Below are 16,490 nucleotides of genomic sequence, written 5' to 3' on the forward strand. Positions count from 1 at the left end.
ATGACATATGGGCATTGTTGTTGAAAAATTAACTCTGTGTAATAACTGTTTGGGGTTTAGAAAATATTTTGGATGCATTTTGAGTTTTTTGTGTTTTGAAATTTTATCTGTAACATGTAATGGTTGCATATTTATTCAATAATTGTAGAAACCCTCAAAACAATGGAAAGGAAAATAATACACCATGTTCATAAAAAATGGTTAATTTTTGGCATGCCTGCATTTTCTAAAATATATGATGGGAAATAGGATAATATAGAGTATATTTCAAGCTAACTTTAAGTGCTGAAACTTAGCAGAATGAACATTTAAATTATCTCCTATATGACATAATTTTTATAACTGCAAAATGCTGCCTCCGGAAGTATCATTTTATATACCCAGATACCGTGGGTATACATATCAGGTTTGGGTCAAAGCCTAAATATATCACATAAGTATGTTTCATATCACTGTGAAACTGAGCAGACTGAAAGAGAGTAACTTTTTATAGCTAACATCAGGCAAACACTGAAGAGAATTTTCACGGCATCAAATGTCTTTGGGGGAAACAGAAGGTGAGGCCAGTTGGATAAGATTAAGCCACACAAGTGAATGCTTCACAACGTAATTTCCCTGTGCTTCCCCATCTGCACCTTACGTTGAATTTATGAACCAGATGCCTTGGGGAACCTAGATGAGTTAGAGAGTTTTGGAGTATTGGCCAAGATTTTACAATACATAGAGAGGCAAAACCAAACAACTGAAGTTGCAGAAGTCTAATTTATTTGACTAGGAGTTATCTTTACTAAAAGTACTTATACATTGGGCCAAATCACCAAGGACACATTTGGAAGCATAGACTACTTTCAAATTGGGATCTTTTTCCACTTCTCTGGAATTAAGTGCGATACTATCAAATCAGAAGGCAGTTTAGCAGCTCTGGGTTCTAGGATTCTGTCTTCCCAGATGAGTATTTGGAGACTGAGGTACAATATTTATGGAAGACTCAGGCAAGCAAAGCAGAAGTTCAAACCATGCTGATGTTTTGTACATGTCTATTTCCTCTCTCGTTCCTAACAAAATGTGATTTCATTTACTTGAAGAGGATTTTCTATCAGTCCATACAGTGCTCTTGTTAGAATCTAAACTTCTGCCAAAAAAAAAAAATGAATCTAAACTTCTGAAAAAGGAGCCAGATGATTTCATGTTTTTCTTGCTGTTGTTTAAATTCATTTTTGCCAATAATATTCCTATTTTAGGCAAACGAATTTAGAAGTAGTTCTCTCTTTTCACCATGATTCCCAAAAAAAGGTGTCATAGAAATGACATAAACTATGTCTTATTTTCTCTAAAACATTACGAAAATGAAAAGGCGTGGATGAGGCATCAAGTCAGTTTCTGATATGACAAGTTATAAATCATAACAGCAAACCAAACAACAAATGCATAATCATTTGGTATTATAAAATTATGTTTCAACTTCTGACAGGCATGCATTTAATTCAACGTGTTACACATCTAGCAAGCAAGTTTTATATGCAAACCTTTACATGTAAGTGCTGTAGGAAGTTAAATCAATTTCAAAACAGGTTCCAGAGTATGAGCAGATATTGGTACAATATGCAACATTATTTACCACCCTATATGTTAGCTGGAAAGAAGCATGTGACATTTCGTTTCTAACCCTTAGGTTTTTTGCCACCTTAGAATGGAACGGGCATTTACAGAATGATTTGGATAACTCTCCTCTCTCAAAAAGACTGTCTGACATCTTTGGAGTTTATCACAGTAAATTTCTCTGTAACAAGGAGGGGCAGAGACTTGAATTACTTCACCTGTGGGGTTTAATGCCTTGAAAATGCTTGTAGCTCATTAACATGCTTTCTTACTTTTTGATCATCCCTGATAAAATTGCTAAAACAGGCATAAAATGCTTTTACTTTCAGTTTTGCCATGATTAAAAACCATGACATGAAAAACCAAGCCAAAAACACTGTGAAAATGGAATCATGCGTCCAGTTGAAAGTCTCTGTTTAAAAGTCCTAGGATGAGACTTCAGCAGTAAACTAGGAGGTGTCACAAAACAGGTTTACTAGCTTGTTTGTGTCGTTTGATTTGAAAGTCATCTTTTAAAAGCAATAATTAGACACAGAAAGGAACTTGTTCTCATAAGACATCACACTGATTAATTCACTGTTTCCATAATCATTTGCTTTTATGTAGGTCCAATTAAAAAAGAGAAAAGAAATATGAGTTATTTGCTTTTAGGAATTATTTTCTGCTTGCTTTGGGAAGCAAAAAAATAATAATTTGAAATTCCATGGGACCTGGGCACTGTGGTTCATGCCTGTTTAATTCCAGCACTTTGGGAGGCTGAGACATCAGATCACTTAAGCCCAGGAATTTGAGGCCAGTCGAAGCAACATAGTGAGACTCTGTCTCTACAAAAACAAAACAAAACAAAACAAAACAAAAATTAGCCAGGCATGGTAGTGTGTGCCTGTGGTTCCAGCTACTTGGGAGGCTCAGGAAAGAGGATCACTTGAGCCCAGGAGGCTGTGGCTACAGTAAACTGTGATCATGCCTCTGCACTCCAGCCTGGGTGACAGAGCAAGACCTTGTCTCAAAAAAACTCAAAGAGAAAACTCATTTTTTTGCACATATTTAATTTTCACCAATTCTACAGTATAGTAACATTAAAAATTAGCTTTGGAAGTTTAATTACCTCTGATGACCAACATATTCATTAGCATGCTAGCGGCCAGTTAATTCACCCAATAATTTAACAGTTTGTTATACCAATAATTCAAATAAAACTATAGTATGAGAAACCTACATCAAAAATGTGCTTTTTTATCTTTCACGTTTCCTAGGCCTGCGCTCCTTTGTATCACTGGAGAACTCTTAAACCAACACCAGAAAAGGATCCAGTTGGCACCTGCTATGTAGCAATTCAGAACTTCAGCGCCTACGCCGAGTTCTCTCCTTGCCGGAACAGTAAGTGACTTTTATTCCTTGAAACAGACATTACCTCAAGCGCTTTTCTATTGTAGACAGGAGAGCATGTAAGCTCAAAACACCACTGACTAATGTAGGCAAGATAATGATTAAATGGCATAAATAAATGAAGAGAAAGAATAGTGATATTAGAGGGTTAACGAAGAGGCCACTGAGATTTAGAAACCTAAAGAACTGGGAGTAAAACTTTTTTTTTTTTTGAGGCAGGGTCTTACTCTGTCACCCAGGCTGGAAAGCAATGGTGTGATCATGGCTCAATGTGGCCTCCACTTCCTGGGCTCAAGAAATCCTCCCAAGTAACTGGGACCATAGGCATGTACCACTATGCCTAACTAATTTTTGTATTTTTTGTAGAGAGGGGTTTTTGCCATGTTGTTCAGGCTGATCATGAACTCCTGAGCTCAAGTGATTCATCCACCTTGGCCTCCCAAAATGCTGGGATTACAGGCATGTGCCGCCATACCTGGCTTGAACATTTTAACTCTGATGGCTTTTGGTAAGGATTTTTAACAAGGAGGAGATTATTGCTTTTCTGTTTAAAAATATTGAAGTAAATCAGACACTTCTTCATATTACATCAAATGTCAGCTGAATGGAACAAGGATTTTATTTTAAATAGCTTTAAAGTAGGAGTTCTTTGTATATCATGGGACTCATTTATTCAAAGCAGGATTTCTTCAAAACACACACACACACACACACACACACACACACACACACACACACACATTGAGCACTAACTCTTCCGTGTTGAGGGAATACAGCAAAGAACAAGAGGAAAAAAGCCCTCTGTTCAAGGAACTGGCTCTAGACAGTAAACATGTAAATAAATGTGTTTATGATACAATGTCAGGCAGTGAAAAGTGCTACTGAAAATACAGCAAGACAAGAAAGGAGGGAGAGGCCTGTGCTGGGGAATCCAAGGGAGGAGGAGTATTTTAGACAAGATGATAAATGATTATTGGAGTAGAAAGGAGAGAAACTCCCCAGACACAGGCAGCAACCAGTGTGAGGCATAGTTCATGTCATGTTCCATTCAAAGTGCTGTGCTCTTGGGTTTATTAAGAGGTCAGGATTGTTATGCTAAAGATACAATCTCACAAACAACAACAAAGGATATCCAAAGTATATTTAGAAAATTAATGGGAGTGAGAGATTCACTACTGAACTTGTTTCATCTTTGTTTACACCTATCCATATCCTATACTCCATGATTTGCCCATGTTCCTGTTCTGTGATATTGACCATATGCTCACAGACCAGCTAGCTTGTTAACAAACAGCAAATAACTATAACTAAAAAGATGAGCCCATCCCTCACATGCCTTTTGCCTTCATAATGTAGGATATTCTTCCCACTGCCATCAAGGATGATCATTTATAAATCTAGTCACTCCTTGTTCTGCCTTTTTGCCTGACTACCTGCATGGGATGTGAGGACGCAATCAAAATACAGCACACGAAGTATAGACTTCTGGGGGAGAAGTTTCAGAGTGAGTTTGAACCATTCTCTAAAAATGTAAATTAATGTACTATTGCATCTTAAGCTACATGGACACAGTAGGATACTAGTTTAGTTTCCTAAATAAAAGAATAGCTCCACAAAGAGAAAAGGGAGCACATGTTGAGTTGCAGAACAGCTCAATAAATTGCCATGAATTCTTTCCTCTCTGGTGTACAGCCACAGTTTTCACATCCTCCTGGTCTCACTATTCCTACGGGCACTTCTTACTCAGATCATCCAAGAAGGAGACTCCCGGTCCTGGCCAAGAAGTTCACAGATCATTGACACAAAGCCAGCTTGTTCATGAGCATATGGTCGATATCCCAGAACAGGAAACATCAGCAATATTACTTTCAAAAGAGAATGCAAAGAAGCACTTCATGTTAATTTTACACCACGAACCCACTCTGCTGATACTATTAGCCATTACCTGCTCATTCATATGGATGATCTGCCTATGACTCTTACAGTCATTTAGAATTCAGGTGGGGATGGTTCACATACACCCTTCCATTTGTTGGATAAGATGTCAACAAATAGTAGCAAATGATCCATATGCTTCCATGGATTCCTGAGTTCACTCTAGGACATAATTATCAAGTTGACAGATGCTCTCAAGTCCAAGGAAGAAAGATTCCTTCAGCTCTCATAAATTATGATTCAACAAGAAAAAAAATGACTTTGCAATGGAAAGAACCTCACACTCTATTATGACTGCCACTTAAAATAAACATTTGGAGCTGATTATTTTCTCAGTGAATTTTATAAAAAAATGAATGCTTTCTCTTAATTTTTTACAGCCTCCTATTTTAAAGCAAAATAATTTCAAAAATTGTCATGTTTCTTCCCTTTTGAATAATTTGCAATCTTAATAAAAAGTCAGGGTTGAATTTAAAAGGGACTTGTTCAGGAGGCTGAGGCAGGAGAATTGCCTGAACCCAGGAGGCGGAGGTTGCGGTGAGCCGAGATCGCGCCATTGCACTCCAGCCTGGGTAACAAGAGTGAAACTCCGTCTCAAAAAAAAAATTAAAAATAAATAAATAAATAAATAAATAAAAGGGACTTGTTAAAAGGCGTAAGCATGGAAAAATACATATAGTAACAGTATATGAACACATGTATGTTCAGAGTAATATCTCATGTATTCATATATATTTCTGGATGCATATACATATTTATGCATATAAACTTCTAGAAAATTGGTACGCAGACATTCCAGATTATAGAGATGAGCTTTAGATAACTTTACAGGATTCATAACCATAAATCATGAAATATAGTTGTAAAGTAAGGAACAAGTTTTGTTAAAATACAGTGCATGAGGTCAAAATGTGTTTTTAAAAATAAAGGGAGCATCTGGAAAAAATTAATGATGCCAGTGCTAAAATTAGCTAAATGATGACCAAAGGAAGGAAAACACCAGAAGACATTCTAAGGGAAGCTGGAGAGGCCAGTTCCATTTCAAGAAGATTCTGAACAGGCGCATGCCCAGCCATCACTATTTCCCGTGATGATGCATATTTCCTTTCCCATCCTCTTAGTTCAGTTTCTATTAAGGAATATCCTTGATAAGAAAGGAATCATTGTTTACATGTCCAAATCTAACTATGCAGGACTGAGATTCCCTCTACTGTATTCACTACATTTTGGCTATTTTAGGCATGTGAGAATTTGTAGAAACTCTTTTAAAGTACAAGTTACAAGTAGTAAATTCCTGGTCCTAATGCCCTAGAGACTTTGAGAACAATAGCCTTGACATCGTCATGTTGGCCTGCCGATAGCTTACAACTGTACCATGAGATACTATGGGACATTGAGTTAGTGAGTCATGCAGGAGGGAAAGCAAGATAAGCCACTACTAGAATTTTCTCTTTTGTAAACGCTAGCACTGCAATGTCCAGGTGAGACTGTGACCAGAAACCCAATTTCTCTATTTACCTAGCTTATTAGAATAGGATTGACTGAGACAGAGTCTCACTCTGTCACCCAGGCTGTAATACAATGGTGCAATCTCAGTTCACTGCAATCTCCGCCGCTCAGGTTCAAGCGATTCCCCTGCCTCAGCCTCCGGAGTAGCTGGGACTACAGGCGCCCACCACCATGCTGAGCTAATTTTTTGTATTTTAGTAGAGACAGGGTTTCACCATGTTGCCCAGGCTGATGGTGAACTCCTGAGCTCAGGCGACCCACCCACCTCAGCCTCCCAAAGTACTGGGATTACAGGTGTCAGCCATCATGCCCAGTCATAAAAGGATAATTTAAAATTCACTTCCTATCAAAGAGCATGAAACAACAGAAATCCTTACTGGTGGCCCAGAAGATGGCATCCACAAAGGTCATCTTGTACTGCTCCTTATTCCTCAAGGTGTCACCTGTTAGGAATGACAGACCTATCTCCCTTCACTCAGCACAAGGGGGCAAAGGAGAGACACGTTATTGCCTCATGGGAAATTTGGAACATACTCAAAGATGGATTTTATTTCTTCAAATGATCATGAGTCATAAAACCAAATGTAATGGCCAAAAGGGCTGTTATTCCTGTTGATCTCACTAGAGAATCACGGTGTTATTTGGGGTAAGGAAATGATGGAAATATGTTTAATAAATTACTTGGAATACATTTTAAAAGTAAACATAAAACACATATTGATCATTTTTAATTTGGAAGGCTCTAGAGAAAATAACATAATATCCTGAATTGGTTATTAAGAAATATCTTGGGAATGAAGATGTCCTAACGTTTATGTGTTTTGATCATTCTAGGCAATGCTGATCCGGAAGGCCAGGGTTACTGCCAAGCAGGATTTAGTCTGGATTTTTACAAGGTGAATTCTTTTGGTCTTGCAGCTTCTAATATTTGATCTGATTTTTTCCCCTCTGCCTCTCACTCCCACACCCCAAAACAACCACCACCACCACCACCAAGAACCAAAGAATCTTGAGGAACATACCTAGCCCATTCAGGCAAATTATTTCTAAAACAATTTTTCTGTTCAATTTTTATGTAAGTAATTTATGCACATAGCAGCCTATTAAATAGTAGAGAAATAGGCACGATAAAAAGTAACAGCCTTTCTTCTTACACAATGTGAAAATAATTTTTGAAATGAAAATCCTGAAAACGCAGTAGAGAAATGTTTCTGAAAGAGATCACAAGACTCTATTCATTGTTTTATCTGCTAACTATAATTGACCAGTTACATTTAATATTAAAATTCATATATCCTTTCACAAAATTAAGAATGGAGATGTTCAGTAAGAACGTAGAGGGGAAAGATTGTGTGGTTTTGAAAATGGCATAGAAACATTTCATTAACATATAAACTGTCGACTGTCTTTCATCACACTTTTTATCATTGCTTTTTTGTTTTGTTCTGATGTTTTCCACCGAGAATTAAAGATATGAGACATGAAAGGTGAGGATGCAAATTGATGAGAAAATGTTTATATTTGCTAGTCTGGAGTGTTTGCTCTTTCTGCTGAGAAGGAGGTGGTATTCCAGATGTATGGGGAAAAAAATAGGCATTACTATGGCCTTGAAATAAATTGGAACAGAATTGTCTTTTTATCACCAAGTCTCAAAAGACTATGCTTGCAGAACGGCGCAGCATTAAACATGTTGAGATTTTGCTTATCACAGGCAGTGCCAGAAAACAGAATTTATCTCTCTCAAGGGAGAGCGTTCAACTTACCTAATTGAGTCAAATTAAAATTATTTAATATAACACACTAAATAATTGAAAGCAAAAGAGGAAACAAAATAAACTGCAGGCTTCAGATAGAAGGCTCTTTTAGAAATTGCTTTTTATATGTAACAAATTGTTAGAGCAATGCTTATTAACAATGATTTATCGCCCTTTAAACATGCTCAGTGTTTCTTTTCCAAATCTGGTGGCTGTTGCTGTTTCTGTTTTGTAGAATGGAGACCTTATCGTAGGGGGACCGGGGAGTTTCTACTGGCAAGGTATGTTCTGTTGGCAGAGCAGAAAAGCACATTTGTTGTTACTAACAGAAGAATGGACCCAGAAGTAATGTTAAATGTTTGTTTTCTACTACCTTAATTTTATGTCCTTATTCACAGTTTCTCAAATGAAGCATTTCTTTTTTTGCTTTTTTTTTTTTTTTTCTTTTGAGATTGAGTCTCACTTTGTCACCAGGCTGGAGTGCGGTGGCACAATCTCAGCTCACTGCAACCTCCACCTCCTGGGTTTAAGCGATTCTCCTGTCTTAGTCTCCCAAGTAGCTGGGATTACAGGCACTGTGCCACCAAGCCCAGCTAATTTTTGTAGTTTTAGTAAAGAGACGGTTTCTCCATGTTGGTCGGGCTAGTCTTGAACTCCTGACCTCGTGATCCACCTGCCTCGATCTCCCAATGTGCTAGAATTACAGGCGTAAGCCACTGTGCCCGGCCAAATGTTTACTTTCTATTACCTTAATTTTATGTCTTTATCCGTTTCTCAAATGATGTGTCATTTCTTTTTTGCTTTTATTTTAATTGACAAAATTGTTGTACTTATTTATGGGATACATGTGATATGTTCATACATGTATATAATGTGTAATGATCAAATCAGGGTAATTAGCAAAATCATCACCTCAAACATTGATCATTTATGTCAGGAACATTTTAAATCTCTACTAGCTATTTGAAAATATACAATAAATTGTGGTTAACTATAGCAACCTTACAGTGCTATAGAATGTGAGAACTTACTCCCACTACCAGGCTGTACTTTTGTATCCATTGACCAAACTCTGGCTATCCCTGATTCTATCCATCCTTACCTCAATAACTACCATTAAGTATGAGATCAACTTTTTTAGCTTCCACATATGAGTGAGAGCAGAAGCATCATTTTGATTTGTATTCTCTGTTTGGTATTTTTGTTTTTGTTTGTGTTTTTGTTTTGAGATGGAGTTTCTCTCTTGTCACCCAGCCTGGAGTGCAATGGCGTGATCTTGGCTCACTGCAACCTCTGCCTCTCTGGTTCAAGCAATTCTCCTACCTCAGATTCCTGAATAGCTCGGATTACAGATGCCTGCCACCATGCCCAGCTAATTTTTGTATTTTTAGTAGAGACGGGGCTTCACCATGTTGGCCAGGCTGGTCTCAAACTCCTGACCTCTCAGGTGATCCACCTGCCTCAGCCTCCCAAAGTGTTGGGATTACAGGCGTGAGCCACCGCACCCAGCCTGTTACTCTATAATGTAAATGATATTTTAAAATGCTCTTGCTACTTAATAATTCATTTGTCCATCAAGAATGTGCTGAGGCTCTGCCAAGCTCAGTGCTAGATGCTGGGGACACATTATTGAGTAAAAACAAATGTTGTTCTTACTGTCGTGGAGGTTAATATCTGGAGAATGATAGCAGGCATTAATCGAACACTCACAGGAGTACCCAAGAGACCCCAACGGTGATACACATTCCAAAGCAAAGGCATATGGTGATAGGGCCAAGAGAAGGAGGCTTCTCCAGGGTGACTGTGGTTAGGTGTGTTTGTCCTCTGACCATTGACTGACAGGGAGCTGGACTACAACCTGTGCTCTGCTTAAAGCGTCATGAACTCAGGTACAGACGGCATCTGCCCATAGGGAATGGCGTCCTCTAATTCTTGTCAAGGTGCTGGATAGGCCAACGGCAGCCCAAAAGTTAACTAACGTGGAAAGCAAGCAACCCTCAACTGAGATCTGCACCTTATGTAGGAGTTACTTACGTGAAGAGAGGAGGGACCCTGTGCAGATGTTCTGTGGGACGCAGGAGGGCCGTGTAGGTGAGAACAGAGGAAAGGTGACCAGTGTTGAAAGAGTGAGGGAAGATGTGCCAGGGTGGTATGGAGTGGCCCCATAATTTCACAAAAGAATGGGTGATGTGAAATTAACAGAAGAGATGTTAACAGTGTCAATTTCACATCATCCATTCTTTAAGTTGAAAAAATGTTGTCTACAAATGATTTGCTGAAAAATTTGCCATACAATGGCATATAGAAGCATTTGCCTGAGACATGGAAGTTAAAAATTTTATTCAGGTTTCAGATTGCAAGCTTGCGGACCATGTTAAGCAGTTTTTATTCTACAAACTAGGGGAAACCACTGGGGGATTTTAAGAGTATAAATAGATAGATGGCTCTAGCTAGAGTAAGAAGGTGTTGTTTGTCCTGAGTGTAGTGAGAACCTATGAAATAATTTTAAGCATGGAGTGCTGCAGTTGAATTTATGTTTTGAAAAGATCATTCTGGCTGTGTTACAGAAAACAAACTAAAAGCTGGCCAAGGTGAAATATCAGCAAAGTAGTTCCAAGGCTGTTACAAGGATATAAACTAATTTTACGTTTATAAGGTAAACAAGCTGTGTAAGTTTCAGGTAAACATGTCTGTTTCTTAGTGTGATGATGGTACAGACTGAAAAAGAAGAGAAATTTGAGAAATATTTTGGAGGCAAAATAAGCAGCCTAAATGATGGGTCGGCCATATGGTGGTAAGGGAAGAGAGGTGGTAAGGGAATGTTTCTGAAGCCTGCAACTGAATGGTTGTAGGTTGGTGCCACTCACTGAGATAGAGAACACTGAAAGAGGCCAGGTTTGGACCTGGTTGGAGAGGGAAGATGATGAGTTTAGTTTCTGTTCTGTTGGGTATGAAAATATTTGAGATACCTAAAGGGTTTCACCTAAGTATTTAGGGCTTACGCTCAGAGGACATCTAGAGTGAAGTCTATATTTTCATTACTTGCATTCTGGTTATAACTGAGGCCACAAGTATCGATGGGAGGCCGAGAGAGAGAATACTGAGAATATTTTGTAATTTGGGCTGTAAAGTTCAGGACAGAGTAGAATCTGAGATTAATAGTTGAGGGAGGAAATTTTTTAATGGAAGAAACTTGATCACGTTTATAAGGCAATGAGAAAGATCCAAGAGAGATAGATTTATGATTTTTTTTTTTTTTTTTTTGAGACAGAATCTTGCTCTGTCGCCCAGGCTGGAGTATAGTGACGTGATATTGGCTCACCGAAACCTGTGCCTCCCGGGTTCGAGCGATTCTCCTGCCTCAGCCTCCTGAGCAGCTGGGATTACAGGCCATGCCCGGCTAATTTCTTATTTTTAGTAGAGACAGGGTTTTACCATGTTGGTCAGGCTGCCCTCATGATCCACCCACCTCGGCCTCCCAAAGTGCTCACAGGTGTGAGCCACTGTGCCTGGCCGATTTATGATGAAATTTTATATGAAGTTAATGTTAAGCTCAATTCATGCATATACAATTATAAACATCAATAATTAACATTTTGGTATCTAAAAATTACTTTGCAAACTGAAAAACTATGTATTTTATACAACAGATGGCTACAAAATTAAAATTATATTTATAGAAAGTTTTCTTCTAATTCACATGGTCAATTTCACATAATCTATTCTTTTCCCTAAACTGAAAAAATGTCTGAGACAAATTATTTGCTAAAAATTTGCCACAGCAATGGCATATACAAACATATGATTGAGACATAGGATTTACAATTTTATTCAGGTTTAAGATTATAATGTTGATAGACATAGCTAAGGGAAACCGAAAATGCAGTGTGTATGCAGGATGGGGGAAAGAGGGTATTTAGTTCCAACCCAGAGAAAACTGGCTAATTCTACAGACAGTGTTCAGAAACTTATGTGTAAATACCACTGTCTTAGTATCAGAATAGTCATTTCAGTTCCAGTCACCTGGAAATATTTATGATCTGGTTTCATGGCTTTATTCTTTGTGGACTTCCAACAGAAAGACTGTGGGAATTATGTATGAATTCCCAAAGACGAATTCAGCTTTCAAATTAATGTTACATGTTAATCTTTTGAAAGCATTTCTTCAGTTTTCTCCCAAAGAACATGACATCACACTTTGCTTTAGTTGTCCATGGTAAACATGGAAATGCATAGAAATTGCAGTGGAAATTGCTGGCTGTCTTTTAGGTACCTGTCTACCCCAATGCAATCTTATTTCAAGATTTCTGAGAGGGACTTTTAAGAGAGATTAGCCAAAGTTCATATTGTATCAGTGTTGGTGCTGATGGATTTCTCTTTTGCTGAATTTTGGATCTCATTGGACCTAGCTGCTTCCCATTGTCATAATTTTATGCTCTCTCTATATTTTAGCAAGAAAAGCAGATGGCTCAGAGATTTTATAATTCCTTCATTTAACTTAGCTGATACATTTTATCATCTATTCACAGAATACGTGATTGAACACAATACCTATACTTTGCAAGAGCACAAGAAGTTTCATTAGAATGCCAAAGGAGACGCTGGTTGTAATGCCTGATGCCCTACTTGCAAAACCATGTGACCTTAGAGAAAGCACTCTAGCTCTTTGGGCCCGAGTCTCTCCACCTAGAATAAGCTATATTTGACTAAATGATCTCAAAGCTTCCTTCCAACTGGAATATTCCAGAATAAAAATTACATCACATAAATTTTGCCTGCAAATTTGGCCTCCACTCTTAGATACTTTTATCATTTGGAAGTAGAGAGTGTGTGTATGTTGAAAGCAGCAGGAAGACCCATGCAGTATTGTAGTTCATCTCTGGTCTTCTGTCAGAATGGAAAGTTCTACTCAGTTGTAACTAACTGTGCCTTGGAGTTCTAGTGGCAGGTAGGAAAACTCATCATCAAAAAAGCAAGCAATTCTACAACAGCTTTCAAGGGAATGTGTGTCTGCTCAGGGAGGGCCCGCCTCTTGCATTCATTTAGTTAACATATGAATTTGTTTAAACACAGGTCAAGTCATCACTGCCAGTGTTGCAGATATCATTGCAAATTACTCATTCAAGGATATCCTCAGGAAACTGGCAGGAGAAAAGCAGACGGAAGTGGCTCCAGCTTCCTATGATGACAGCTACCTTGGTAAGACGCCTTGCTGAAGACATTTGTGGTTTTTCAAAAGACAAACCTAGTAAATGTAGTTGCAGATTTTATCCCTGACTTACCCCATGTTATTTGGCATCTTACACAAATGTTCTCTTATTAGAGTGGACTTTTGATTTTTCTTTTTAATACTGCTATTTTTCCAGCCATGATGTGTAATACATAATTTGTACAGCTATTTTGTTGGCTCCATAGCAGTCTTTTCCACACGAACCACTTCATCAGTAGTAGACACTATGTATTAGCGGGGCTGCTACCAGTGTGACAGGGACAGCATGATAGCAACCTTCTCCAGTTTACAGAGCAGCACAAGAGAAGTTCCATTTGCTAGAATATTCTCCAACTGTATTATGTGCAAACCACACAATGTCACTTCACCACTACTGTTTCCCACCTTTGGTATCCTGGTGGCCTTTTGATTGCTTGATGAATTTGAAAAAGAACTGTAGCTATGTTTTGTCAAGGTAGCCAGCACCTCACTTTAGAGCTAAATGAAATTGTGGAAAACCATGAGGAAAGGTATTAGGAAGGAGGTCTTGCTGGTGACCAGAAATAACAAAACCTGAGCCCAAAGGAAATCTTTCAGAGTATTCTGTCTGTTTTTGAATCAGCAGCTCTTAAAATGCAACAGCCACCATTTACACTTAAGGTGGATTATGAAGCATCCATGCTTTTAAAATTGACCTCAGAATCTCTCTCTCTCTTTTTTTGTTTTTGCTATGCTCCTACTTAAGATAAGTAGTAGATGATCTATTATACATTCAAGATTTAGTATAAAAGTGTTTAATTTGGTGTGATTAATTTTTCCATCATAGAATCTTTAATTTTTATTTTATAATATGTCTAGAGATTTCTAAATAAAGCAGTACCATGGAAGCCCTTTTACCTTTTTCTAGATATAACTAATTTGGTGATGTCATCAAGTGTGATTAGTGTGTTTCTTTTTATATACATATACTTTAAGTTCTGGGGTACATGTGCAGAACGTGCAGATTTGTTACATAGGTATACACATACCAGAGTGGTTTGCTGTATCCATCACCCCATCATCTACGTTAGCTATTTTTCCTAATGCTATTCCTCCTATCCCCCCATTTCCTGCTATCCTTCCCCTAGCCCCCCTGACCCCCTCAGAGGCCCTGGTGTGTGATGTTCCCCTCCCTGTGTCCACATGTTCTGATTGTTCAACACCCACTTACGAGTGAGAACATGCAGTGTTTGGTTTTCTGTTCTTGTGTCAGTTTGCTGAGAATGATGGTTTTCAGCTTCATCCATGTCCCTGCAAAGGACATGAACTTATCATTTTTTATGCGGGTATATATTCCATGGTGTATATGTGCCACATTCTCTTTATCCAGTCTATCATTGATGGGCATCTGGTTTGGTTCCAAGTCTTTGCTATTTTGAACAGTGCCGCAATAAACATGTGTGTACATGTGTCTTTATAACAGAATGGTTTATAATCCTTTGGGTATATGCCCAGTAATGGGATTGCTGGGTCAAATGGTATTTCTAGTTCTAGATTCTTCAGGAATTGCCACATTGTCTTCCACAATGGATGAACTAATTTACACTCCACGAACTCGTTTCTTTTCTTTAAAACAGGATATTCAGTTGCTGCTGGGGAGTTTACTGGGGATTCTCAGCAAGGTGAGAGACATTGTTGAGTTTAAATCATTTGCAAAGCATGGGGAAATGGTAAAATACATAAAAAGGTTTTTTTCAATGTGATTTTGTTTGCTATAGAAAAGGTAGATTAATGGAATCCCAGAATGTACATAATATTTTGTAGAAAAAATGCTTTGGTACAGCATTTTAGGTCTCAAATAATTTCATAAGAACAAATAATCAACTTTATAAAATCTAGTTAAGCAGCCAAAAATTAGGGTCATAGTCCCATGTTATGAATGAAAAATACAGATGATTAAATGCCGTGCTGTTAGTGGCAGATCAATTTTGTGAAATTAAGATCCCAAGTTAAATGAATTTAACTTTCATTTCTAGTACCTCTCCTATCAGACACGTCCAAAATTACTCTTCCCAACCAACTCCAATCCAACATCCCTGCCTTAACTTTTCCTCTTTGAACATACCCAAACCCCAAATAACAGAACAAATGAATCCCTATCTCCTATATACCCCATATGTCCTGTCTTCTCTACTTTGCTGTGACTGTCTTCTACTGCGGCTGATCAACATGAAATAATGAATGCAGAATATCTAATTAAATTATGATAAGTGCTAGGATAAAGTTCTAAAGATAGAGTAAGGACAGCTTTGGTGTTGAGAAAACATTTGAACGGAGCCTGGGATGATCGGGGAAAGGGGTGGACAGACATAGGGGCAGGGACCAACTTCTATATTCTAAAGTGTGTGGAAAATGAGGGTGTTCAAGGACCTCAGTCTGACTGCCAGACTTTGGTAGTGAAATGAAATTGGCTTCGAGAAAGGTCTGGGTTCAGATCATGTCTGCTTTTATGGGTAATGGAAATGATTCTGGGATACATTCAACATGCAGGGGAGAAGACATGAAAGGGTTAAGCTGGGGAGTAAATATGATGCTATTATGCTCATATTCTAAACGAAAAAAAGAGAACAAATCAGACTGGCTGCCTCATGTAGATTTGGTTGAGATGAGAGTAAGGAAGAATGATATCATATGTATTACTTTTCACATCCCTCTCCTTGAAGGCAAGATCTATGTATTGTTATGTATTGTTCTTATTTATCTTCCTTACAAAGACCAGACCACATGTTGCTCATAATAGACTCATACGGGAAACAGCCTGACAGAAATAAGTTGAATCTTTGGAATTGAGATCCACATAGGTTCAAGTTCTGACTGTACAGACTTTCTATTCCTGAGGCTATGAAAACCTCCCTGATTCTTATTTGCTTATCTTTAAATGACACTAATGTTAACTAACTCAAAATAATGTTCTGAAGATTGCATGAGCTAATGCATGCAAAATACCTAGATACCAGGCAATAAATGGGAGCTTTTACTTAACTGGTAATATTTATTGAATGAGTCAATCATCAATCAGTATTTATCATTTTCCATCTTGTTTCCTATGAACATTG

At 38.0% G+C, this 16,490-nt stretch overlaps 1 protein-coding gene across 1 annotated transcript in view; it reads left to right on the top strand.

Annotated features, from left to right (window-relative positions):
- ITGA8 (integrin subunit alpha 8) overlaps positions 1-16,490 on the top strand; it is a 186,224-nt gene that overhangs the window by 35,605 nt on the left and 134,129 nt on the right. The window contains exons 4-8 of the mRNA XM_003930633.4: positions 2,856-2,979; positions 7,267-7,328; positions 8,422-8,467; positions 13,260-13,385; positions 15,012-15,056. Of these exons, the coding sequence (XP_003930682.1) occupies positions 2,856-2,979; positions 7,267-7,328; positions 8,422-8,467; positions 13,260-13,385; positions 15,012-15,056 (403 nt within the window). The remainder of the gene's footprint in view (positions 1-2,855; positions 2,980-7,266; positions 7,329-8,421; positions 8,468-13,259; positions 13,386-15,011; positions 15,057-16,490) is intronic.

This window comes from Saimiri boliviensis, chromosome 8 (assembly GCF_048565385.1).
Source record: "Saimiri boliviensis isolate mSaiBol1 chromosome 8, mSaiBol1.pri, whole genome shotgun sequence".
Taxonomy (NCBI): Eukaryota; Metazoa; Chordata; class Mammalia; order Primates; family Cebidae; genus Saimiri; species Saimiri boliviensis.